General features: G+C 42.2%; 4 protein-coding genes across 7 annotated transcripts; 1 reads left to right on the top strand and 3 right to left on the bottom strand.

The window, feature by feature from the left end:
• Positions 1-187: 187 nt before the first annotated feature.
• On the bottom strand, positions 188-7,344 carry sgk3 (serum/glucocorticoid regulated kinase family member 3). 4 transcript variants are annotated; one of them, XM_077624493.1, is made up of 19 exons: positions 7,186-7,320; positions 6,644-6,705; positions 6,174-6,350; positions 4,177-4,293; positions 4,018-4,101; positions 3,844-3,916; positions 3,691-3,766; positions 3,502-3,583; positions 3,290-3,339; positions 3,154-3,211; positions 2,794-2,877; positions 2,590-2,721; positions 2,124-2,236; positions 2,022-2,058; positions 1,676-1,762; positions 1,507-1,602; positions 1,224-1,379; positions 1,051-1,140; positions 188-933 (listed from the first exon to the last, which is right to left on the bottom strand). In XM_077624493.1, exons 4-19 carry the CDS (start codon positions 4,252-4,254, stop codon positions 763-765), a joined length of 1,467 nt encoding a protein of 488 aa, XP_077480619.1. In that variant the 5' UTR covers positions 4,255-4,293; positions 6,174-6,350; positions 6,644-6,705; positions 7,186-7,320; the 3' UTR covers positions 188-762. The 4 variants fall into 4 exon arrangements, with proteins under 4 accessions (XP_077480619.1, XP_077480617.1, XP_077480621.1 ...); XM_077624491.1 differs by lacking the exon at positions 6,644-6,705 and having other exon boundaries at positions 7,186-7,344; XM_077624495.1 differs by lacking the exon at positions 6,644-6,705 and having other exon boundaries at positions 4,177-4,290; positions 7,186-7,344.
• Positions 7,345-7,456: 112 nt separating this feature from the next.
• mybl1 (v-myb avian myeloblastosis viral oncogene homolog-like 1) lies at positions 7,457-14,210 on the top strand. The gene is made up of 14 exons (XM_077624490.1): positions 7,457-7,839; positions 8,659-8,743; positions 8,826-8,897; positions 8,988-9,080; positions 9,340-9,560; positions 9,641-9,812; positions 9,987-10,085; positions 10,743-10,943; positions 11,595-11,852; positions 11,924-12,042; positions 12,150-12,264; positions 12,341-12,460; positions 12,520-12,624; positions 12,813-14,210. The coding sequence occupies exons 1-14, from the start codon at positions 7,814-7,816 to the stop codon at positions 13,098-13,100; spliced, it is 1,974 nt and encodes a 657-aa protein (XP_077480616.1). The 5' UTR covers positions 7,457-7,813; the 3' UTR covers positions 13,101-14,210.
• Positions 14,211-15,372: 1,162 nt separating this feature from the next.
• On the bottom strand, positions 15,373-17,602 carry LOC144091977 (uncharacterized). The gene is made up of 4 exons (XM_077624696.1): positions 17,414-17,602; positions 17,291-17,322; positions 16,358-16,661; positions 15,373-15,661 (listed from the first exon to the last, which is right to left on the bottom strand). The coding sequence occupies exons 1-3, from the start codon at positions 17,481-17,483 to the stop codon at positions 16,509-16,511; spliced, it is 255 nt and encodes an 84-aa protein (XP_077480822.1). The 5' UTR covers positions 17,484-17,602; the 3' UTR covers positions 15,373-15,661; positions 16,358-16,508.
• A 602-nt stretch (positions 17,603-18,204) lies between these two features.
• Positions 18,205-19,840, bottom strand: rrs1 (ribosome biogenesis regulator 1 homolog). Its single transcript, XM_077624350.1, has 3 exons — positions 19,437-19,840; positions 18,728-19,130; positions 18,205-18,654 (listed from the first exon to the last, which is right to left on the bottom strand). Exons 1-3 carry the CDS (start codon positions 19,776-19,778, stop codon positions 18,314-18,316), a joined length of 1,086 nt encoding a protein of 361 aa, XP_077480476.1. The 5' UTR covers positions 19,779-19,840; the 3' UTR covers positions 18,205-18,313.
• Positions 19,841-22,444: the final 2,604 nt, after the last annotated feature.

The raw sequence follows: 22,444 nt of genomic DNA, 5'->3' as shown, positions 1-22,444 counted from the left end.
TGATGTCATCAAAATGGGCCACCGTAAAGTTTCGATACTGGAAAAAAACAATTACTTTCTAAATCCAATATTTAAATTAATCCTGAAATATATTTTTTATCACAGGTTTTGCTAAAAAGGGATTTTGTATGCAATATTTATCTAAACTTATAGACTTGCCTGAAGCATAAAAAAATCAGGAAAAAAGCTCATTCACAGAATTTATTTTAAATCACTGGCAATTGTTTCAAACACTCCAGACATTTTTCAATTTATATCTTTTTTTTATTACTGAGCAGGACCATGAACCTGCTGAAATCATAATTATAAAAACAAATGTGACCTGTGAAATGCAAAAAAAGCTTTTTTGTGGACTCAAGTAATTCTAGAGCAAGTTAGAGAATACACAAAAAAACAAATCTACAACAAAGCTGCGAGTCAAAGACAATTTTCTCATCCAATTCTGCCCTTTAAAGTCCAGTGACCATTCTTTTTTGTTTTGACAAAGATAAGGCACATTTTGGGGTGACTTCAATGCTGAATAAATGCCCATATTTTCTTAAAATAAGATATTTTCCTCTTTATATAAATATATTTATATAAATACAAATGGGTAAAAAAAAAAGTATGATTTCTCTCCATCATAGTTCATTCCCAATAAAATCTTTTTTAAGTGCCATTGTATTAACCACAGCTGCTTCCTTTGGCTTCGTAGAATACCCATGATGCATTTTCTTCCCTTTTAAGATGACTATGATGGAGTCGCCGTCGGGAAGTGACATATTATAGGAACGAGTCATCGGAGGGTGGGGCGTACGAGAAGCCCACAAAGGCGTCATCGGCTTCCATCACGCTGGCGTTGACGATGGAATGTTCTTGGGTCCAGCAAACAGAGTTGGGCACCATTTCCTCTGTGAACTCGGGGTCAAAATTTGAGATGTCGGAGAAAGAGTTCTATTGAAAAAGAAGACGAAAGAAAACATTGAAAGGTTCTGTGGTGCCACAAATGATTATTTTGAGAGTTGATTTATCACTGATTATTATAAATCACATTATTTACTGTAAAATTACCACGTTGGGCGTAAACGGGGGAGTGATCCTCTTCTGTTCAAGATCATTCCAGTTGATGGAGGCAAAGAAAGGGTGTGTTTTGATCTCATTCTGAAAAACAAAATAAAATGGAAAAAGTTCATTAAAATTCCACTAGAGGAAGCTAACACAATACGGAAAAATGTGTCCCTTGCCAAGTCATCCTGGGCTCCCAGTCTGAGCGCTCCATCTTTTTCCAGGAGCCCTTGCAGCAGCGCCCACGCCGCGTTGGATGCCCCCGCGCGTACTACCAGCGGCTTATGCAAAATGTTGTCGTACATCTCGTGCGTGTCCCTGCTGTAAAATGGCGGCTGCAGGAAAGGCACGTAGATTATTTTAGACCAATGGTGTCCAAACCTATTTCCCCTGGCGTTCCTTTCACAAAAAACAAGGACACCTCTTTTGATTGATATTTTGCAGACTCGAGCGAAGACTCACCAAGCCAAATAGCATCTCGTAGAGTACGGAACCGAGACACCACCAGTCCACCGTGTTGTCATAAGGCTGCTTCCTTAGCACCTCTGGAGCCAAATACTAGCAAGATATCAAATTTCCAGTCAAATTTTAGGATTAAAGTTGATTAAAGTCAGTGTGAGTGACTGCTTACCTCAGGCGTGCCACAAAAAGTGCTAGTGGTGTCCGTCTGGGAAATGCCTTCCTTGCACAGGCCAAAATCGGTCAAAATGATGTGACCCTTTTAAAAGAGGCGAGGGGGACGAGACGGGGAACGTTTTAGTCGACATGTGCCACGACAAGCATTTCGTTTATTACACCACACGGCAACTGAGTGAGTCTATTGTGAGGTCCAGGAATGTTGGCCGGTGCATTCGTGGTTTCTGCACTTTCTGCCCGTTGCTAGGGTGGTAAAGGGGGGCTCATTAGCTAATCCAATCACGTGTTCTGTTACAGTTGGAACTGGGGAGAGCAGAAAAATAGGAAAATGTGGTACTCACTTCATGGTCAAGCAGGATATTTTCAGGTTTCAAGTCTCTGGAAGGAAGGATCATCATTGTAGTTGACTGCATGCGTCGGGGAATGAGGTCATTAGGGCATACCTATATACGATGTTGAGCGAGTGCAGGTAGCCGAGGGCGCTGGCCATTTCGGCGATGTAGAACTTGGCTCGCGGTTCCAGAAAAGTCCGCTCCTTTTGAAGGTGGAAGAAAAGCTGACAGGGACATTTAACAAAAAAAATCTTCCATGAGTTCAAATGTAAATGGCATTTCTCGAATTCAAAATATCTTCCAGTTGAATTTAATTAATTTTTGAAACTAGGCGTTTGTGACGTCCGCTAGCATGCTGGTGAAGCAAAATGTCATGTTTTCTCTCTCCGACTCAGAGTCACGAGGCAGCTTTTAAAAGCAAGATCCATAGAGGAAGTTGCAAAAACGACGTCCACCAACGCGGGCTACTATTCGGCTTTCCAGTCAAATTCCTCTGACTGCGCTAGTGTTGTTATTTTTCCACCACCAACTGTTTTCCTTTTTTTTTTTTTTTTCCAACACATGACTCACTACTCACTTCCCCTCCGTTGACGAAATCCAAGACAAAATACAACTTGTCCGTGGTCTGAAAGGAGTAATGAAGGCCCACCAGGAAGGGATGTTTCACATTCTTTAGCAGCACGTTGCGCTCGGCCATGATGTGTTTTTGCTGAGAGACACAAAAATCAGTGCGCGTGCCCAGAACAAAACCCAATACGATTAAGTCAGATTTCACATTTACCTCTTTTCTGTTGAGAATGACCTTTTTCTGTAGGACCTTGATGGCGTAATACTTAGCGTCCAGCTTCCTTTTGGCTAGGAACACCTGCATAGCGTGAAAGATACGATGAGGAACAACAAACCACAGCTGTGCTTGATTCTTTACTTCCCCATAAACAGTCAAAAGGCTAGCGCCAACTATTTCTTGTTTTATAGCACTTGAACCGAGAACATTTGAGTTTTTGCAAATGGATCCCCTGGAAAATGTGACAAATAAATACATCCGTTTCTTGATATTGCCATAGAAATGGCACATTTCTAATTGAAAGCACTTTTCAAATGTCACCAAGCTACACTTTCTGCTTTTATATCATTGGCATACCTTCCCAAAACTTCCCTTGCCGATGACTTTCAAAAAGTCAAAGTCAGTAGGCTTGGCGCTGAAAAACACAAATAAAAACGTGTCATTTTGCCCCCAAATTTCTTTGAATGTATAAATCTACATATTGTGAACTTACTGTGGGTTTCCAGAAGGGCCCAGGTTAATGTTCCTGGATGATGAGTTGTTCTGTCAATGAGCAGAGATTAAAAAAATAAATAAATAACATTATTTTTTTTATGTTGACTCAGCATTACTGTATAAGAGATTTCCAAACTTTTTCTCCTCCCTGAAACCACTACAATATATAATAGAATGAAGATATCTACATTTTAGTCAAAGTCCACTTACTTTGTCATCCTCATCTTCGGAAGCATCGGAATTCTGCAGATTTTGCATTTTGTCCATTAGCAGGAAACTTCTCACATCTGGACTGCACATTTTTGAAAGAACGTCATAATGTGTATGCACGTACATTCACTGTACCCAGAAAAAAATGGGATTTTTCGGCATCCATCCGCACCCTTCGAAATCACTTACTTGTTGCAAAGCTGCGGAAGCGACACGATGCCTTTAATGAACTCGTGCAGCCCGGCTCGTCTCTGCTTGATGAACTCTATGACGGAAAAAAAGGCGCATGTGGAAAACATTGAAGCTTACGGACAAATTACGGCGCCGTAAATTGACACTCACCGGGTTCAAAGTTATCGCCAAAGATCCTCTTGGCGGGAATCTTTAAGCTTAACGACGGGAACTGTTTTTTCAACTGGGAGGAAAACCATGCGTGTTAATGCCGCGAGTCGGGAGATAGGACACAAAATGGCGACCACGAGTCGGGAGATTGGACACAAAATGGCCACCGCTCACCGTGTTGTAGAGTTTATCGAACTCGGCGTACCGTCGGAAGACGAACCACTCCTGCCGGCCCACGTTGACGATCACTTTATAAACCTGAATAGTGGAAATAAGACATTTTTGGAAGGTAAAAATGACTTGGGGCTGTTTTGGGGGGCGTGGGGGGCATACCGTGTAGCGTTTTTTCTTGTCCCGCTGCTCGTTGTGGCAGGGAATGCTAACGTTAGGCAGGTCCGATTGCTCTTCCATCTTAGATAACGACGCACGTGGAGTCAATGGCGCATCCTGCTGCGGACCACAAAAAAAAAAAAACATAAGGCATTTATTTACAAATGTAATTGCACTTTAGTTTACCGCCCCGGCGTACAGTACGACGGCGACCCCGAGCGACGTCACGTTTTCCGACAAAGCTTTTTGTGTCTCCGTCTGAGAGCTCCATTGTGTGGAGTGAGGTCAGCCTGGTTTGTTTAGCAGTCCTTTTGTCTGTCTCTCTTGCTTCGAGGAAAAAAACAAACATTTCTCTATTGATCTGGCAGCTAGCGCATCCTGCCAGGATGCGCCATTCTGCTCACGTCCAAGCGGGAGGAGGAAAGCTAGCGCTAAAAGAGCTGGGCCTCTTTAGGATGCAGCCAACGTGACACTGAGGCCTCTTTTGGCTTGAATTTTTTTTAACTTTGCGCTGATGATGAGCTGGCATCAACATAACGCCCCGCAATGCTAGATATTTCTAAAATAAACAAGTCAGGGTGGAGCAGGAGTCAAAACATTAGGCTTGGTCATGTAATACTACTCCAAATATTGTGAATCTAAAAATAAAAATACTGCACAAAGAAAAAAATGATTTGTACTAATTCTGCAGATTTGAAAACAAAAGTCTGGGCAGAACCTTCATTAAAAAAGGAGAAATATTAAGACATAAAATTGGTCAAGAATGGTTACACTATACTATAAATACAAGCATTTTTGTGTTAAAAATAATTGAAAAAATACAGGGGAAAAATGCATATCTATTAAACAGCATGTTGGTTCATGCTCATTGTTATCATGATGTCAGCACCCAGAAAAAAAACGTCTTCCAACTGTGCTCCACTCCAATGCCTAATGGACCTGAAGTTGCTTTTTAACATTCCAGAACAACACGAGTACATCTAATGCATTACGGTACTTACAATTTCAGCTGGCCTTAAATAGGGAACGCGGGAGCTTACCACAAGCACTATTTATTGGACGTAAAGAGAAATGAATGGGCAATAAACGTGTTAGTCTTCACCATCAAACCACAGCGTGAAGCAACTTGTGCTGACAGGCATAAATATGAAAGGGCTACCATGAGGAATCCAAAATAGAACACTTCCTTCCTAAGAGGACATACTTCATTTTTTTCCTGCACGATTCATACGTCATGAGCAATTGAGGCGCATCGTAAAAGCAGAAACTCGCTCATTTTTACTGAATAAAAAGGAATCCTTAAATTTAAAAAGATGTTACACTAAAATGAAAATATACCTAAATATCTGTCAAATTTAAAAGTGGGAACAAGTACAAAAAGGTTAGTATATAAATATTAGAAAATGCAAACTCACCTTAATGCATACAAAACATTTAATGACAAAAAAGAATAACAAAAAATGAAATGAGGCAAATGTAATTAAATCCGATTTCTATTAAAACTGAAATTGAAATATAATTTATATAACAATAAATGTTTTATGTAAACTTTAAAATCAGAAGTTTTTTTTTATCCTATAAAATTATTTAAAAAAACATTTCAACTACTTAACTCAATTGAAACATACAAAATATTAATTGAACATTTAAATTATTAAAAAAACACAGCCAGTGTGTAAAGGAATTAGAATAGTACATGCTGATCATAAATGAATTAATAATATACCTAAACTAGAGTACCTTATTTACGTAAATTAGCTGTAGAAAGACCCGCATTTAAATATTAGAATTAAGGGGACCAAGCAATTTGAAAGGTTGGCGTTACATAATACAGCAGCCGCTTAGAACCTAATAAAACACATTTCTACACAATTATACTCGTAGTACATGTACGAAAAACTACATATTCAAGGAATAATTGAGCTACCACAGTTAGCCATTTTGACGTTAGCGATGCAATCGACTGAAAAAAAAAGGTTACGTTGAAGTCCACCTCGTACCTTTCGGTGTTTCCAGGCGGCGCTCCCCGAAATCTCGGTTAAGCCCGCATTTGTGCTGCTTTGGTCAGGAAAAAAGGGAGCCGTCGCCCCCCAAAACCCTCCAAGTCGCTACGGGTTTTGATGTCCGGCTGCTACCTGTAAGCTTCGGCGTAGACAAGCAGGAAACATCAGTCTTTCCTGGTAGGAGAAAGTTCCGATGTAAATTCGTCACGGGACTTGAATGCAACAGGCATGTTATTTTCACCTTGAATGCACGTTCTTTTTCTGGTCAACTTTCAGAATAAAACAAAGAAGCTATGTGAATTAGGGAGGAAAACATCACAAAAAGATACTCGAATTTTTCCTATTGAACAAATTGTAACGTAATATTTGTTTTTAAAGCTCAGAGGTACACAAGTTTTCCATTATATACATTCGATGATTTAACTTTGTTTTGCAATTTCCGGTTTTGTGTACTTTGCTTGACATACTTGAAATAGGTGATGACTCAAAAATGCAGCCAAGAGCCCAAAAATGTGTGAGATACTGCCACCTGTAGACCAAATTCGAATACGCAACTAAATTACCACAATTTGGTCGATATAAATTCATTTTTATTTAGTACAAATATGTTACATGTTCTGTTTAATTCGGTCGTATCAAATTTCATTTGCGGTAACCAATGGTAATACAAATATGTCAATAAAATACCAAAACACTGGGATGTAACTATTTGTGTCCACAGGAGGGCAGCAGAATACGTTAAATAGTACTAACACGCAAACTCAATCCACATTTTTGCGTTGAAATTGTACTTATCCACTGCTCATGTTGTCATGTCAAACTCGTCTCAAAATGTGTTTTATTCGGTGTTTTAACTATTTTCAGTTTGTTTTGTAATGTCTTATGTTCTTTGATAGCTGTGTTTACATGTTTAGGTTGACGTTAGCCGTCTTGTTTACCCGTACTCTGTCACTGGGTTTTATTTGCTAAAACAGTAAAAATACAGGATAAACACCTTCATAGTACTTACCGTCGGTAAAATTAATGATGTAGTTGTTGTGACCCCCTCAGGGAGGCCCCCCAAAACCCCTCATTGCCAAATTCTGGGTCACTGGCGTCCGTGTGAAAGAGCCATTCTGCTTCCCAAGTGACAGTAACACTTGTTCGCTTCCTCAAATTCTCCACCAATCACGCAGCTCCGCTCCAACACACACAGCCAATAAAACACGAGAATCTCCTCGCTTCTGGCCAATCACAGGAGAGGCCGCCCGCGCAGGGGGTTGGCGCGAGAATCGGCGGGATGGACAAACAACACACGGTCGGATGAAGGGAGACGAGGGTGTCCATATTGCAAGTAACGAAAGCAACATTTATCATGTTTTTAGCTCTTTAGTTAATATTTTGTGTCTTATAATTGATTTTTTTACTGTACGAGAACGATTTTACTTCTTCGAATGCACGTTACCGCCTATGAACTTGCTTTTAGCTAGCAGAGAGAAAGTAATTATGAAAACTTAATTAGCAATATGGCTAGCCGAATAATGCATATCAGAAGTCATCTCTCACGGACAATTCGATGGATGAAGGTCCACTTTCTTGGCATTTGAGTGAGTTGAGGAATAAAAACACGCAGAAGTCCACGCTTCCCGGCGGTTGTCATGGACAACGTGAATTCTTCACGCAGGTGGGTGCACTGACGTAAAGTGAGGTCACTGTTCTAGTACGTCACTTTTGTCGACGTACGTTAATATGCTTTTTAATGTATTTTTAGAATATATAGCAAGAGCAACAGAAGTGGGTACCTCATAACATGCCACTATGGATTTGAATTATAATTATGAACGTATATACATGAAACTCCAGGAAAAAAACAAAACTAAATATTTTTTAAATGAGTTTGTCAGTATAGTTTGATTTGATCATTGAATGATTTCATATTTGGACACAATTGGGGATTTGTCACACATCAACTTACCTCTGGAGGTGAAAGAACCCGTTGATAGCTCATAAGAACCCTCACCCCTCCTTTTCTACTTACGGTGTTGACAGAAGTAGTTCCTGCCAACATCCAAGTGATTTAATAAGAGTTTCCACAGTGATGGAGCTTTGGACGGAACAGTTTTTCCTTCCAAAATATTGGAGGAAAATTACATGACCAAGCATTTGGTAAATGTGCAAATATTAGAAACAATTCAGTTCCAGTGGATTGTATGACTTTTGCCGTAAATGGCTATCAATGAGTTAAAAAATCATTTGTTTTTTCCTCCATATTTGTTTTTTTTTTTTTAAACACCATTGGTCCATTTCTTCATCCTACTTGTTCTTTGAAGACTTTTGGTCCAGTTTGGTCATTTCGTTCTTTGAAGTACTTGGAGAGAAAGTTAAGGGGGAGAAGTCTCCTTTCATGATGGATCAAAGAAGCACACAGTATTTAAACAAATTCATATTACCATCATTATTATTCATGATTTTCTCTATCATTCGGCAACATGTCCATGCTCAGCCACGACGAGGATGAAGATCCGGATACTAAAGAAAGGAGCAAAGACAAGAAGTTTTTTCTAAAAATCAAGTGGTCCCGCGATGAGGTAAGGCTTCCATTTTTTTGAAAAAGTTGGACTGCTTAACTTGACAAGAATAGAGCTCATTTAGTTTTTGTTGTTCCCCTAGGATGAAAAGCTAAAAAAGCTAGTGGAGCAAAATGGCAGCGACTCTTGGAAAGTCATCGCCAACTTTTTCCCTGTAAGTGGGCACCGTTGCAAGACGCTAAGTGGGACAAAAACGGCTAGCGGATGAGTGTATTGAGGTGTTTGTTTTCTTTCTCCACGTCAGGGGAGGACAGATGGCCAGTGTCAACACCGCTGGCAGAAGGTGCTCAACCCAGAGCTGGTGAAAGGACCGTGGACAAGGGAGGAGGATCAGAAGGTAAGAAGATACGGGAGACAGAAGGTAGAGCTAGCGCCATATTTTACTTACCGCCCAAATGAAACCGCTCTTGACTTTGGCCGGGAGCGCCGGATTCAAATTCTCCACGACATCATTGCTAATAAAAACAGCACACAAGCGGTTGCTTTTAGCTTTTTTTCTTTAGGGGGGGAGCGAGCGCCAACTCAGCTACGAATGAATGAATAATACAGTGTACAGTAGAGCCGATTATTTTTGAGACGCACTATTTCTTTTTTAGGTGATCGACTTGGTGCGCAAGTACGGCCCCAAGCGCTGGTCGGTGATCGCCAAGCACCTCAAGGGCCGCATCGGCAAGCAGTGCCGCGAGCGTTGGCACAACCACCTCAACCCGGAGGTGAAGAAGTCGTCGTGGACGCAGGAGGAGGACCGGATTATCTACGAGGCCCACAATCGGCTGGGAAACCGCTGGGCTGAGATCTCTAAGCTACTGCCCGGAAGGTCAAATCCCCGCTAAAGTATAAACGTGTCAAAGCGTGGATGGAAAATGTATTTTAAAAAAAATGCGTCTTTTGACACAGGACCGACAACTCTATTAAGAATCACTGGAACTCCACCATGAGGAGGAAAGTGGAACATGAGGGCTACCTGCAGGACCCTAACGCTAAGACGTGCACGTCCACCCACGGCGGCAAGAGGCGGCAGCAGTCGCCGCGGCAACCTTTGACATCCGTCGAGGCGCCACCCAACCAGGTGCGGGTCCACTCTTCATTTTTTTTACTGGATTTCCCTTTCGCTTTTTTTCCTGTGTACTCAAAATCTTTTATTTTCATTCTTTTTTTCCTAAGTGTGTTTTGGTGTTTTCTTCTCCTATTCTTGCTAACGCCGTCCTTTTCTAACATCCGCCCCTTGCCGCACCCGTTTCAGCCACCCTGGCCCGACGATCCCGAACGAGAGCAAAGAATAAAGGAGCTCAAGATGCTGCTTATGTCAGCCGAGAGCGAAGTCCGCCGCAGAGTCCCATGTGTAAGCGCAGCACCTGTTGTGTATTAGCTGCTAGCTTGCGTGCCTGCTTGGTATGTGTACAACATAGATACCCTGCAAAAGAGTGTGTATTTTCCATTTAAAATGTTTTTTTTTTGCAGTGTATCTATGCCAAAACAATTCTTCTGTAGTGCTCAGGTGTCAAACTCACATGCATTGATAGTTGATGTTTTTTCTTTTTTTTAAATATACCAATAAATGTTTGAAATTTAACGCATACACACATTTTTTATACAAAAACTCTTCTCTTTTTTGGTTTTTAAATAATAAAATGCATACGAAAAAAGTTGATTTACTTTTAAAATTAAAAAAACAATTACAAATATTAAAAAAAACATAAATATATTGTGTCCCTTCTTTGTTTTATTTTGTCAAAAAATTAAAAAAAATATAAATAAATCTGTTCTGAAAACATTTCAGGCTCAAATATAATTCGGGTCATAGTTGGCCCGTGACAAAGATGAGTTTGACACCCCTGCGTTTAGTATTTCTCTAGTTGCTAGTTTCCCATCTTTTTTCTCATCTGGACTGGCCTGACGCTACAACCACCCCATCGCCAACATTCCGGGACCCCGCACCCCCAGGCCATTCCACCTCAATAACACTCATTTTTGCGACCCTCTCTCGCTCTATTCCCAGAGCTCGCAGCCGTACTCGAACTGGTTGAACGACGGGAGCGGCCAGGAGGCGCTAGTCGACCTGACGTCCTGGTCGCCGCGGGGAGCCCCCGGCCAGACGAGCGCGGTCCCCGGCAAGTTTGTAGCCGTGGATGCCAGCACCATGCTCACCACCCTGCAAAACATGCGTGACTTTGCAGAGTCCGTGGACATCTTAGATCTGGTAAGGCAGGGGTCTCAGACTCGGGTTGGTTCGCGGGCCACTTTAACGTCAACTTGATTTCACGTGGGCTGGACCATTTTAGATATAATATTTAGATTTTTTTTTTATAAATGGATTAAAAGCCCTGAATATTCAGTTTTTATAGATCTAAAACGATGTTTATTTTAGCTTTTTTTATATATATTTTTAGATTTTACAAAATGATTTCTGAACTAAAAACACAAAAAAATGGATTAAAAAATGACAATTATTGATTTAAAAGGGGGAAAATCAGGAAATTTAATATACATCTATACTCTTCATTTTAATTTGATCCTAAAACAGAAAGTCGGCACTCATGATTTACTTTCCCGGGCCGCCACTTTGACATGTGTGGTAAGGAATGGAAAAAAAAATCAATATTTTTTAGTTTTGATATACTATGATACCCTACAAAAATATAGTAAATGTTTGTATTGGGTGAAACATAAAAGAAGACATATAATGCACAAATATATTAAAAATAATATTAGAGTTGATAAAACTGTAAAACAGGTAAAAAATATCACTAAATATTGCAATCACATTAAATTGTAAGGATGGAACCAGTCAAAAGTAATGATTAGGAAATATGCAAATGCATATTGAGGGTTGCCATGTTTTGCCATACAGGACCCTTCAGTCTGGAGCAACGTGGCCAGTTTGGACCTGGCAGACACGGCGGCTCTCTGCCACGAGCAGACCGCCTTGGTCTCGCTCCTTCACGAGACGACCCCCGCCTCTTCTAAAGCGTCTTCCTCCAGGAAGCGCAAGAAATTGCGCAGCGACCCGTCACCCTTGCGCGACAGGACCTCCTCTTTTTTTCTGGAAAACCTTTCCAACACGCCCAAGGGAACCCCCACCAAGCTTCCAGCCTTCACGCCGTCTCGGGTAAACCTTGTCGCTTCAACTTTGCTTCATCCGTCCGCCGGAGTTTCATTTTGACGGTACTCGTCTTGCAGTCGTACACTAAATCGAGCGCCGAGCATCTGAATTTGGACTTCCCGGCGCTCACCTCCACGCCCGTATGTGGACAAAGGGGTCTCCTGGCAACACCCACGCACCAGAAAGAGAATGATGGGTACATTTTGCATTCCACAAACCATTATTTTAATAGTCAATTAATCATGATGAATGCAAACGATCTAAAGCAAATATACAGATAGCAATCATACCGATTTGTTTCAGTTCCAGGACACCTAAGTTACGCAAAACGGTGGCAATTCCAACCCCGAGGACGCCGACCCCCTTTAAAAATGCTCTGGCGGCTCAGGAGAAAATGCACGGCCCTCTAAAAATGGAGGTAAGTGTTTGGAAAACTGCATGGTTCCCACAATTTATTGACGGCAATGTCGGTCGATTTCGGTGTCACGTTTCAGCCGCAGCCTTTGGCCCTCCTGGAAGAAGACATTCGGGAAGTTCTGAAACAAGAAGCCGACGCGGACATTTTTAACCGAGCGATGGCGGTGCACCCCGACTACAGAGCGTGGAAGGAAAATGTAAGGACTACACACACCGTGTCAACTGGCTTTTTGTAACCGTTTGCGTGCTTGTGCAGATGGACGGCCCGGCTCGAAAAGTGCGCAAGTCGCTGGTGCTGCAACTGTGGGGGGAAGAAGCTCTTCACATGGATCTGATCCAAGATCAGCTTAATGACGCACAGGTCAGTTAAAAATGGACACCCTGACAACGCTCAGTTCTGGTGGCCAAATGAGTTGAAAATATCGTAGTGAGGGCAAAAAAGAATGGCAGATGTTGGTGTATTAGAATACACAAAACAAAATAGTAGACCTCAGGATTAACATTTAGCAAAAATAAAGAAAAAAATTAACATTTCTTGTGGTCCCTCAGGTTCCCGACGAGAGTCTCCTGTCCAGCTCGACATGCAACGAGGCTCACGAGGAGCCGCAGGAGGCCCCTGCCCCTCCTTCCTTGGCAACGACGGCGCCCCACCCCCCTCGCCACGACGTGGAAAAGGACCCCCTGGATCCGGCCAAACAGGTGACCGAACCTCAAGCTTCCAGGGGAAAAGACTGGGACGCCGTCATCTACGGCAAGACGGAGGACCAGCTGACCGTCACCGAGCAGGCCCGCCAATACCTGGACATGGCTCCGCCCCCAAGGGCGCTCGTGCTCTAGTGGCAGCCAATCGGTTAAGGCTTGAACATTTTGAAAGTTGTTTTTATGCTTATTATGGTTCAAATCAAGGGGGTCAAGTTCGTTCTTTTTTTTTTTAAAGGGAAACAATTATTCTTTGGATATATTTATTCATTCGTTTATTTAAAATTTTCTTAATTTATTTGCAAATGGGGGAGAGTCGGTAAAGATTCTCTTATTAAGAGTAAATATTCTACGATTTTGAGGGGTTTGGAAATTTGACAAAAACATTTTAACCGGCGGGATTTATAAAAAATGATCATCTGGTTAAAGACAAGCACTTGTTATTGTTTTTACATTTTTTTACGGAAGATGAACGAATGAATTTGAAGGGGAAATGAAAAAATATTGTCCGTCAGTCCGCAGCCGACTTGAATGTATTTCAATGGAACAGGAAGGGTACCTGGATGTTGACCCTTTTTTTAATTTTGTATTTATTATCCTTTTTAGATGTTAATATAAATCAGACAGGCATGAGTAGTCATTCTAAAAGAAGTTCACGACAGCACTTGCTGTTATTTATTTACTAATTTATTTATTGACGAGAGCAATTATGGAAATACTTTAACATTTGGTGACCTTTTTAAATTCAGCCAATCATCTTTGTGCGATTTGTTACTAACCGTATTTCTGACCTTTAATCATAGACAAATTGCACTCTTTTTTTCAAAAATAATAATTATTTTTAATTCTAGAGTTTGTGAAGATGTAGAATTTACGTTTTGTTGTGAGCTTGTTTTTCCTAATCCAACACTGACGTGAATTGAATATTTTACCATACAGATTAGCGGATTTTGGATTTAAAAAGCACACTATTGGGGGTCTTTTTTTGTTTTGTCTAATCTGGATGATCCTGTATTACAAGTGAGAATAAGAAGGGAATCCTGTCAAGGAGATCAAATGTAAAGATTATGAGAGGGTATGTGTAAATATATATTGTTTGGGTTTTTGTATTTTTAGAAATGGAGTTAATGCAGTTTTCTATTAGAAGCAATACTACTGTAACTAGGCTTGTTTTTTGTAGCATTTTGTAGCGCAGGTGTCAAGCTGCTTTTCATTTCAGATCAATAAATGAGATTTTTTGGGAACTTGGGTTTTTTTATTTATTCAAAAAAGGCATTTTAAATAATTAGCATTTCTGCTACTATACATGAATGCTAACTTGATTAACGAGGACAATTTCCCATAACCTGTTAGCATGAAACTATCAGACGTTTAAGTGCAAATCCTCCACTTGGGCCATCACGTGACCACCTCAGGTGTTTGCGACAGGTGAACGGGGGGACGTGAGCCCCTCAACCCGCACGAGTATCCCCCTTCCCGGGGATCAGCTGCCAGTAATAAAGGGGCGCACTGGGCCGTGACTTAATGCCCCCCGAGGGGCCCTTTTGTCCTGTACACATTCACTCAATTGGCCACCAAATGGGGGGAGAATGGGACCACTAGCCTTATGGCGCCCGCGTATTCGGGCGCCACGTCCTTTTGCTCACCGAGGCCCCGTGCGAGAGGGTCTTTTGTCCAGGGGGGGCGACTCGGGGAATATTAGTCGGACCTCATTTGCTTTTATTTGGCTCCTAGTGTCAAAACAAAAGGAAATGATGGCCTATTTACTTAAATGAATGATGTTAGTTGACGATTGCTAGGTTAAAATGTGTAATATTATGACGTTCAATTTATCTCAATACAGGTTTTAGTTCAGAAATGTAAAATTTGGCATATTAGATCCCCTTCCCCCATTGAAAAATGAATTTTAATTGTTAATCCCTTCAAGGAAATACTACTGTATCTTAAAAAGTGATGACATTTCCTAATATTCATCAATTTTCGGAGCAACTCATAATCTTATTATCATAGCGTGGTCTTAATCATTTCCCCGTTTTGGAAAAGTGCTCCCTTTTTTTGTCCACACACACACTCACACACTCACAGGTCGCCTTTGTGTTTAGTAGACAGCAGATGGCGGCCCATTATGAAGCTGACAGAGCCGTCATCTGGCAGGCCAAGACGACGACCCCCCCACCCCCAGTCGCCACCAATCGGCCCTCCCTCGCTACGCGGCGATGCGCTTTTTCGGCGGGAGATCCCATCCTGCGATTTGGATGCCTCGGCGCCCCCATATAGGTCAGCGTTGGGTCTCCCGTGACCTCCGATGAACGCACCCTTGGGGACACCTCGGATTTTGGAGGACCCCCTCGAGGATTTTGGCTTGGCCCAATAAAAGTGATGTTTTTTTTTTTTTAAATGGGACAAAAAGTGATTAGTTTTTTGTTTTTATTTTGAGAAAAGCAACATTTGAAAACATTAATGAGGATGGGTGAATAGGGAAATTGTTTTAGTCTCCCTCAAAGGCCCCGTTTGAGGTTCCCTGACATTCGCTCTTCCTGCGACACCTGGAGAGCATCCTGTGCAGCAGGCCGGGGGAACGTTGCATGTGAGGGGAGTCGCGGGGGCTGCCGGGGGACAACGCGGGCCCCCGCACGGGGTCTTGCTCCGCTTCCCCTCCAGAGCGGCTCCCCCTGCGGAGGGCTTGCAAAATGGGACCGCTGGAAAGAACCCAAAACAATGGAGATGATTGGTCTTCTGACCTCAATGTGATCATTTGACCATAATAAAGTGGGGAGGGTTGAGGGGGGCAGCTTGGTTATTTTAGTGGTGGATAGTGGTGAACCATAACTTTATTATCTATTAATTATTTTCAAACAAAAGTTACAAAATACAAAGACATTTTTTTTCCAAGAATAAAAATCTTTAACTACTAGAATTTAAAAAAACGATAGTGGTTATTATATTTTCTATATTGTAATAGTGAACCAAAATGAAATATTATTAAATAACTTTGTTAAAAAAAATATATATATATTTTTTAATGAGGAAAATGAAAGATAATTTAGACATTATATAGGTAAAGACCATATTAATTTGATTTTTTTTAAAAATCTCCACAGGTAAGACATAACGATCACAAACAATAGTCTGTTTTTAAAGTTGATACTTTTTTTTTAAAATTGACATCCAAAAGAATTATAGATTTTTTTAGGCCAAAAATGTACATTCAGGAATGATTCCTCTTCGTCTGTGGCTTTAATGAGATGCTATGAAGCGGGATAGCAAGTGCTTTGTTAAATAATGAAGGGCCACCTGTTGGGGGGTGGGCGGTCATGTATGTTTGTATTGGGTGGGGGGGGCAACAGCTGTCGGGTGAGTTGCACGATGGGAGGGAGCGGGGGTGCCGGTCCTACCTGGCGTTATGGCAGCGTCCGTCGGCCTCCGAGAAGGAGGCGGCTCTCTGCGAAACGCTCCTCGTCCTCTTCACGCCAACTTTGACGGACACGTTGTCCTTGGAAAAGAGAAAATAAAAACATGTTGACCTCTGACCTGCAATATTTTGACTTAGGAGGCCCGGAGAGCAACCTGTCCGATCTCCGGGAAGTGGCCGTCGTGTAGACGTTCGGAAAAATCATCGGGCAGCGCCGATAGGACGTCGCTGGTGGTCAGATCCATCTCGCTCGGCCAATGGAGGTTGTAGCTGTGGACTGACGCCATCTAGTGGGCACAACGAGGTGGTTACGTGTTCGCGGGGGGTCTGTTTGTGTTCAGGATAACTCAAGAATGAAGGATGGGATTTAAATTATTATCAAATTTGCAGTATATGGTTTTAATATGATGTGTTAGAAGATGAGTTCAATGTTTGGCCTTGTGAGGTCAAAGGTCATAGTGCCAGAACTTCCTTGAAGTCAAATTTTGGGGTCATTTTAAAATTATATTTGTGAGCATGCATGACATGACATAAAAAACACAAACTAAAATATTTTCTGAACCAGTACAAACATAAAAAATATACACAAAAATATACCTAGCTATTTTTTTGGATTTTTCTTCTGCTCTTGTGTTCATGACGGATTTTAGTGAAAGGGACGGTTTGAATGAAGCGGATTAGTAGCCAATGGGATTAACAAGTGCACAGCACCACTGCTGGACAAACAGAAAAACCTAAAAGCAGCCTCTGAGCCGCTCCTAAATATCTTTTTCGTGCGCAATCGCCTCAGCCTTGAGAATACATTTGACTTGGAACGCTCATATCTCAAATCATCTCAGTGGAAATGACAGGATTTTTGGGGTTGCTTTCAACCAATATGTACATGATGAACTGGTAAAAATGGAAAGTGACTCACCTTTTCGTCGGTTTCTTTGTACAGATGGCATTCTGTCAGAAAGCGGGAGCCGTCAGTACAATTTTGACAATAAAATACATGCTATCGTTGATGGCAACGGCACCCCGGCAGACGTGAACTGACCTCGGGGAGACAGCACGGTGGTGAAGACCTCTAATTGCTGATGGCGGCTGTGCAGGTAGACGCTCTGCATTTTGGCGAGGCTGCCGGCGGCGAAGTGGCGGGACGAACGACGCCCGGTGAGCGACTTTGTGGCGAAACGAGTGCGAGCGCTGGCAAGTTATTGACGTCAAGTTCAGGTGGCTAAATACAACTAAGGCCAAAAGGTTTACGTAATGAAAAGTCGCGGTTAAGCCGCTTAGAAAAGGGATCTGATTGATGAGGACGCTTCTGAGAAGAGCGCCACGGAGATGGAAATATTACTTTTACGAACTGTTTCTCCTTATGAGGGTTGCGGGGGGTGCTGGAGCTCATCCCAGGTAATTGTGTGCGCAATGAGACAAATAGCCATTCTCAGCTAGAGCTATTTGGGGTGGTTAACGAATATAGCATGCGTGTTTTTAGGATGTGAAAAGGCACTGGAGTACCCAAAGAAAACCCACACAAGCCCGGGGAGAAGATGGAAACGCCATAGAAGGGGATCGAACCCAGAACTGTGACGCTGACGAGCTATCCGCTTGGTTGCAAGATGAAAACAATGTTGAGGTATTAAAATAAACATTCCCTTGGGGTAAATTGCATTGACTCCACATTTGTACAATTTCAGAATTACTATTGTGAAAGCAATTTTTTTAGCGGAATTGCTTATTGATCAAAATTGACTTACATAAAAGTGCATTTTTTGTTGTTGTTGTTGTTGGCTTAGTTTCCTGTTTTGCTAATGTAGGTTTGCACCAAAAAAAATCCAGGTGAAATTTGCGGATTTCTTGAAAACCTTTATTTGCACTAACATAACAAACAGTTTTGGGGAAACATTCAGGTCTTTTTTGGGTAAAAATGTACAAGTCCTTGCAGTGTGTTCAGTCATCGCTTGCCAGGTTTGGACTTCTTTCCCCCAGCAGCTTTTCCTCGCTGAGGTTTCCCTCCCGCGGGTTTCCCTCCTGTAGGTTTTCCTCCCCGCGCGCCCTTCTTGCCCTTGCCCCTGGCGCCGGACGGTGGCCCGCGATCTCGCCGTCCCTTGTTGCCACCCCGCTTGGCGCCTTTGGCGGCGGCCGCCTCGCGATCCTCCTCCCTCATCTGCTTGTTGACGGCTTTGACCATATTCATCTTGGGCCTCTTGGTGTCCATCAACTTGAGGAGATCCAACTGCTTGGTCTTCTCCGACGAGAAGTCGCCGATGAGCGGCTGGAACTTGCGCTTCTTGCCTAGAGTGGCGAGAAAAGTCAGTTTTCAGAAGATGGCAAACGGGCGAGTGGACAAAGCGGGCGTGCGACCAACCTGTGGCTTTGACCGGCTTCTCCTTGGGAAGCCCCTCCTGGAACCTCCCCGCCGAGGCGGTGGAGGTCCGAGCCACGCCCATGGCACGGGACAGCTCGTCTTTGGACTGCTTGGCCACGGGAGCCAGACCCACGCCGGGCACTTTGATTTTCTGCGCCCGGGCGATGTTGCGCAGTCGGTTGAGCTCGTTCTTGGCCACCCGCTCCTTCTTGGCCGTCACGCGTTTGGCGAACTGGTCCTCGTTGGGGTCGGCGTTTCCCGGGACCTCGATCAGCCACTCCTTGGTGTCGTCCTTGCCGCGCTTGTAGCCCCAGCGACGTCGCCATTCTTTGGCCGTCTCGTCCCACGCCAGGTTGGTCTTCTTCTTCTTTTGGATGCCTTTTACTTTGGCGAATTGCTCCCACTTTGGAGGGGGGGAAAAGAAGAACAAAGTCAATCATGAGTGCCGACTTTCTGTTTTAGGATCAAATTAAAATGAAGAGTATGGATGTATATTAAATTTCCTGATTTTCCCCCTTTTAAAACAATAATTGTCATTTTTTAATCCATTTTTCTGTGTTTTTAGTTCGAAAATCATTTTGTAAAATCTAAAAATATCTATAAAAAAGCTCAAATAAACATTGTTTTAGATCTATAAAAAAAACTGAATCTTCAGGGCTTTTAATCCATTTATGAAATATATATATAAATACAACTTTTTTTTTCAAACCTTAGTAGGAGGTTTGGGCTTGGGCATCGGTTTCTCTCGGGGTAAAGGCGTCGTCTGTTCGGGTAGTTTGACCACCACGACCTCCTGGACCCTCTCCGATGGAAGCTTCCATAACTCGTTGATGAGAAGTTGCGTGTTGTCGCGGGCCAGCGAGCGGAGAAACTCTTCCTTCTGCTCGGCCAAATCGCGGCGCTCCACGCGGTTCTTGTCGGAGGCCAGCAGGTGACCCAAGTCAAAGTCCAGATCTAGCTCCTTGTCCACGGTGATAGTGCGGAGCTTCTCCGCCTCGTCGCGCTCCGCCTGGGCGAGGAGCTCGTCCACGTTACAAACCGTGGAGGCCATGTTTCAACGGGACGGGGACGATAACTTGGTCCTCTTCACGTGTGTTTTTAGAAAACTCTACGTCACTTCTGGGTTGAAGCTTTTCCGGGTTAAGGTTACAAATCTGAAATTGCGTAAGTTTCCCACGCGAGGGCGACATTTCCCCGTTTTAGCTCAATACATGCCTCATCACGTAGGGACAATTTATTGTTTTAATTTAAAATTGAATTAAATTAGGATATGGTTATTGATTTAGAGAATAAAACTCGTTTCTTTTTATGGGATACATATATTTCCACTGTATATTTTACTACAGGGTACTGTGTCCGAACATTTAGGAAAAAAATCCACATTCCTGACTTTCTGAGAACCACAAACTACCACTGCATTTCTATTTTAAGACACTTATTCTTTGAACAAGTTATTCCCAAAAGTTACAGACCATCATTCGAAATACTCTTGTCCCTTGACTTATAAAAAGTAGCTGGGATCAATGTTGAAACAGGATTAATGTCCGCATTTCCCCACTGATTAAATCCATTGATGTAGTTATCTATAAAAAGAAATATATGCACCATTAGTCAAAGGTTGCTATTTTGGTCCTTTCCTGCACTAATTTGAAGGAAGACGAGTGTCCGATAACGATACAATGATGCTCTTATTTAGGATGCGACGATAATTACATGGTTCTCCGCCTGAATGCTAAAGACGCTTGACAGGCGCGCCGATAAGGTCACAAGCGAGCCAACGCCGGATAATTGGTGGCCCAAAGTCCCCGGTGGGATTTCAAAAGACGCCTTGTGACACCCGGAAAGCAGATAGAGAGGAACTAGAAATAAACATTTAGAACTGTCACCGAGCTAGCCGCTAGCAGCCGCTGTTAATTAGCCATATTTCGAGGGCAATGAGGTCACATAAAGCTTTTTTTAAAAAGCTAAATACTCGTGTCAAGTTTTTTTTAGTTGGTGTTGAGCTGGTGTGATTTTAAAACGACCCTCAGTGGACTTTATATCAAGTCAAAATGGCCGCCTTGTCGTTTTCCTGTTTTGCTGACTTTTGGTCGCAGGGATGAAGGCAGCAAATAGGATTATTTTTCACGGGGTTTCTTTTATAGCGCTCCTTGACGTATTGAAGCTTTTTATCAAATCCTCATGCAGGTTTCTTCTGCCCAAGTGTCTTTGATGGTCTCCAGTGGGCTCTTAGAAGGAATCAAAAGGTCTTTTGACAGAAATGATACACCTTCAGTCACCCTTTTACAATGTTCAGAGGGCTTTTTTTTATATGCACCGATGCTCCCAATCTGTCAGCGTGAAAGGGTCTTTACACATTATTCTTGTTTTTTTTCCCCAGTCAAAAACCTTGACCGCTTTTATTTTGTTGGTCGGAAACTGTTAATCTGGGGGGACACAGTGAAAATGTAATATTTATATTGTGGTCTGTTATTTTGAAATCAAGAGAATCTTTCCAATTTCTAATTATGTTTTTATACGATGAATAATCAGTCATTTTGCAACACAAATTTAGAATTAGATTTTTTGGACTATTTTTTGGGGAATAAATGATTTGAATTTCTAATTTAACATGACAGGATTTTAAAAATGTGTATTATTATACTAATAAATGTTTTATATATATATATATATATATATTTCATACTTTCTAATATATATACACTATATATATATTTATGATTAATTTCTCTTTTATTTATATTGAATTCCATATGGCACATCTTCATACGTATTCTTATTGCACTGCCCCCATGTGGTCACCTTAGGTAGACCACAAGGAGCACCACAATGTCATTTGAAATGAAGCCAAAAAAACGCACTAATGCCTTTAAATCTGAACTCATTCACTGCTAGCCCTTCTAGTCAAAATGGATTGGACGCCACAGTTTAAAATGTTTGGAAAATGTTAAACGCAAGCATGCCGTTTTTTTTTGTCCAAGTCACCTCTAAAGCGCTCATGCACAACAAATACTATTCACCTAGCCGCTCGGGCTTAGGCACTTTTGGTGATTACATTGGCCGCTTCCTGTTCCCATCTGCTAAAAATGCCATTTTGCCGCAACGTAAGACCCCGAGTCCAAGCGGGGAGGCTATCGGGAGGCGGATAATAAGAGCAAATATTGACCCTCCTGTCGTCCGTGTCTTTTGTTGGCACCGACGCTGGGCAAATAGCCACGGCGCCCCTCGGGCGGGGCCGGCCGGAGAAATCCCCCTCCGTTAATGAGCGCCAGGGCCACCTTACGTCAGGGGCATCCGGGGTCCGTATTGATCCCGCCTTAATTAGGCTTCTCGGTGCACACGGATGCATCATTAGGCTGATCACGGGTGGAATGGATGTGGACAGACCCTAATTTGTCCCTGGAGACGCTTTATTCAACACATGGGGAAGAATTGGGATGCTTAGACAGTATTTTCTCCAAACATATTCATATTCCGCATTTAAATGATGCCGTATGGAATTAATGTATGGTTTAATGCAAGGGTGTCAAACTCGGGTTGGTTCATATCTAGATTTTTTATTTTATTTTCTAAATTGGATTAAAAGAACTGTATCAAAAGCCCTAAATAGTCTGTTTTTATCAAAAACAATGTTTATTTGAGCTTTTTTTTCTTAGTCATGGAAAATGTCTTTTAATCATGTTTTTTTGTATATATATTTATTTTTTGATTTTACAA

Source organism: Stigmatopora argus, chromosome 17 (genome assembly GCF_051989625.1).
Source record: "Stigmatopora argus isolate UIUO_Sarg chromosome 17, RoL_Sarg_1.0, whole genome shotgun sequence".
Classification (NCBI taxonomy): domain Eukaryota; kingdom Metazoa; phylum Chordata; class Actinopteri; order Syngnathiformes; family Syngnathidae; genus Stigmatopora; species Stigmatopora argus.
This window is presented reverse-complemented; position numbering and strand designations above follow the sequence as displayed.

Bases quoted from the DNA above. Each gene is read 5' to 3' on its own strand.
- sgk3 (XM_077624491.1), bottom strand. From the start codon at position 4,254: ATGGAAGAGCAATCGGACCTGCCTAACGTTAGCATTCCCTGCCACAAC. The intron at 3,767-3,843 runs GTGAGTGTCAAT...TTTCCGTCATAG, and splicing joins TGGCGATAACTTTGAACCCG to AGTTCATCAAGCAGAGACGA. The intron at 1,141-1,223 runs GCAAGGGACACA...TTTGTTTTTCAG, and splicing joins TGGGAGCCCAGGATGACTTG to AATGAGATCAAAACACACCC.
- mybl1 (XM_077624490.1), top strand. From the start codon at position 7,814: ATGGACAACGTGAATTCTTCACGCAG. The intron at 7,840-8,658 runs GTGGGTGCACTG...GTCCATGCTCAG, and splicing joins AACGTGAATTCTTCACGCAG to CCACGACGAGGATGAAGATC. The intron at 8,898-8,987 runs GTAAGTGGGCAC...TCTCCACGTCAG, and splicing joins TCATCGCCAACTTTTTCCCT to GGGAGGACAGATGGCCAGTG.
- LOC144091977 (XM_077624696.1), bottom strand. From the start codon at position 17,483: ATGCAGAGCGTCTACCTGCACAGCCGCCATCAGCAATTAGAGGTCTTC. The intron at 17,323-17,413 runs GTCAGTTCACGT...GCTTTCTGACAG, and splicing joins CACCGTGCTGTCTCCCCGAG to AATGCCATCTGTACAAAGAA. The intron at 16,662-17,290 runs GTGAGTCACTTT...TGTGCCCACTAG, and splicing joins ACAAAGAAACCGACGAAAAG to ATGGCGTCAGTCCACAGCTA.
- rrs1 (XM_077624350.1), bottom strand. From the start codon at position 19,778: ATGGCCTCCACGGTTTGTAACGTGGACGAGCTCCTCGCCCAGGCGGAG. The intron at 19,131-19,436 runs GTTTGAAAAAAA...CCCCCTCCAAAG, and splicing joins AGCCCAAACCTCCTACTAAG to TGGGAGCAATTCGCCAAAGT. The intron at 18,655-18,727 runs GTTGGTCGCACG...TCGCCACTCTAG, and splicing joins GAAGCCGGTCAAAGCCACAG to GCAAGAAGCGCAAGTTCCAG.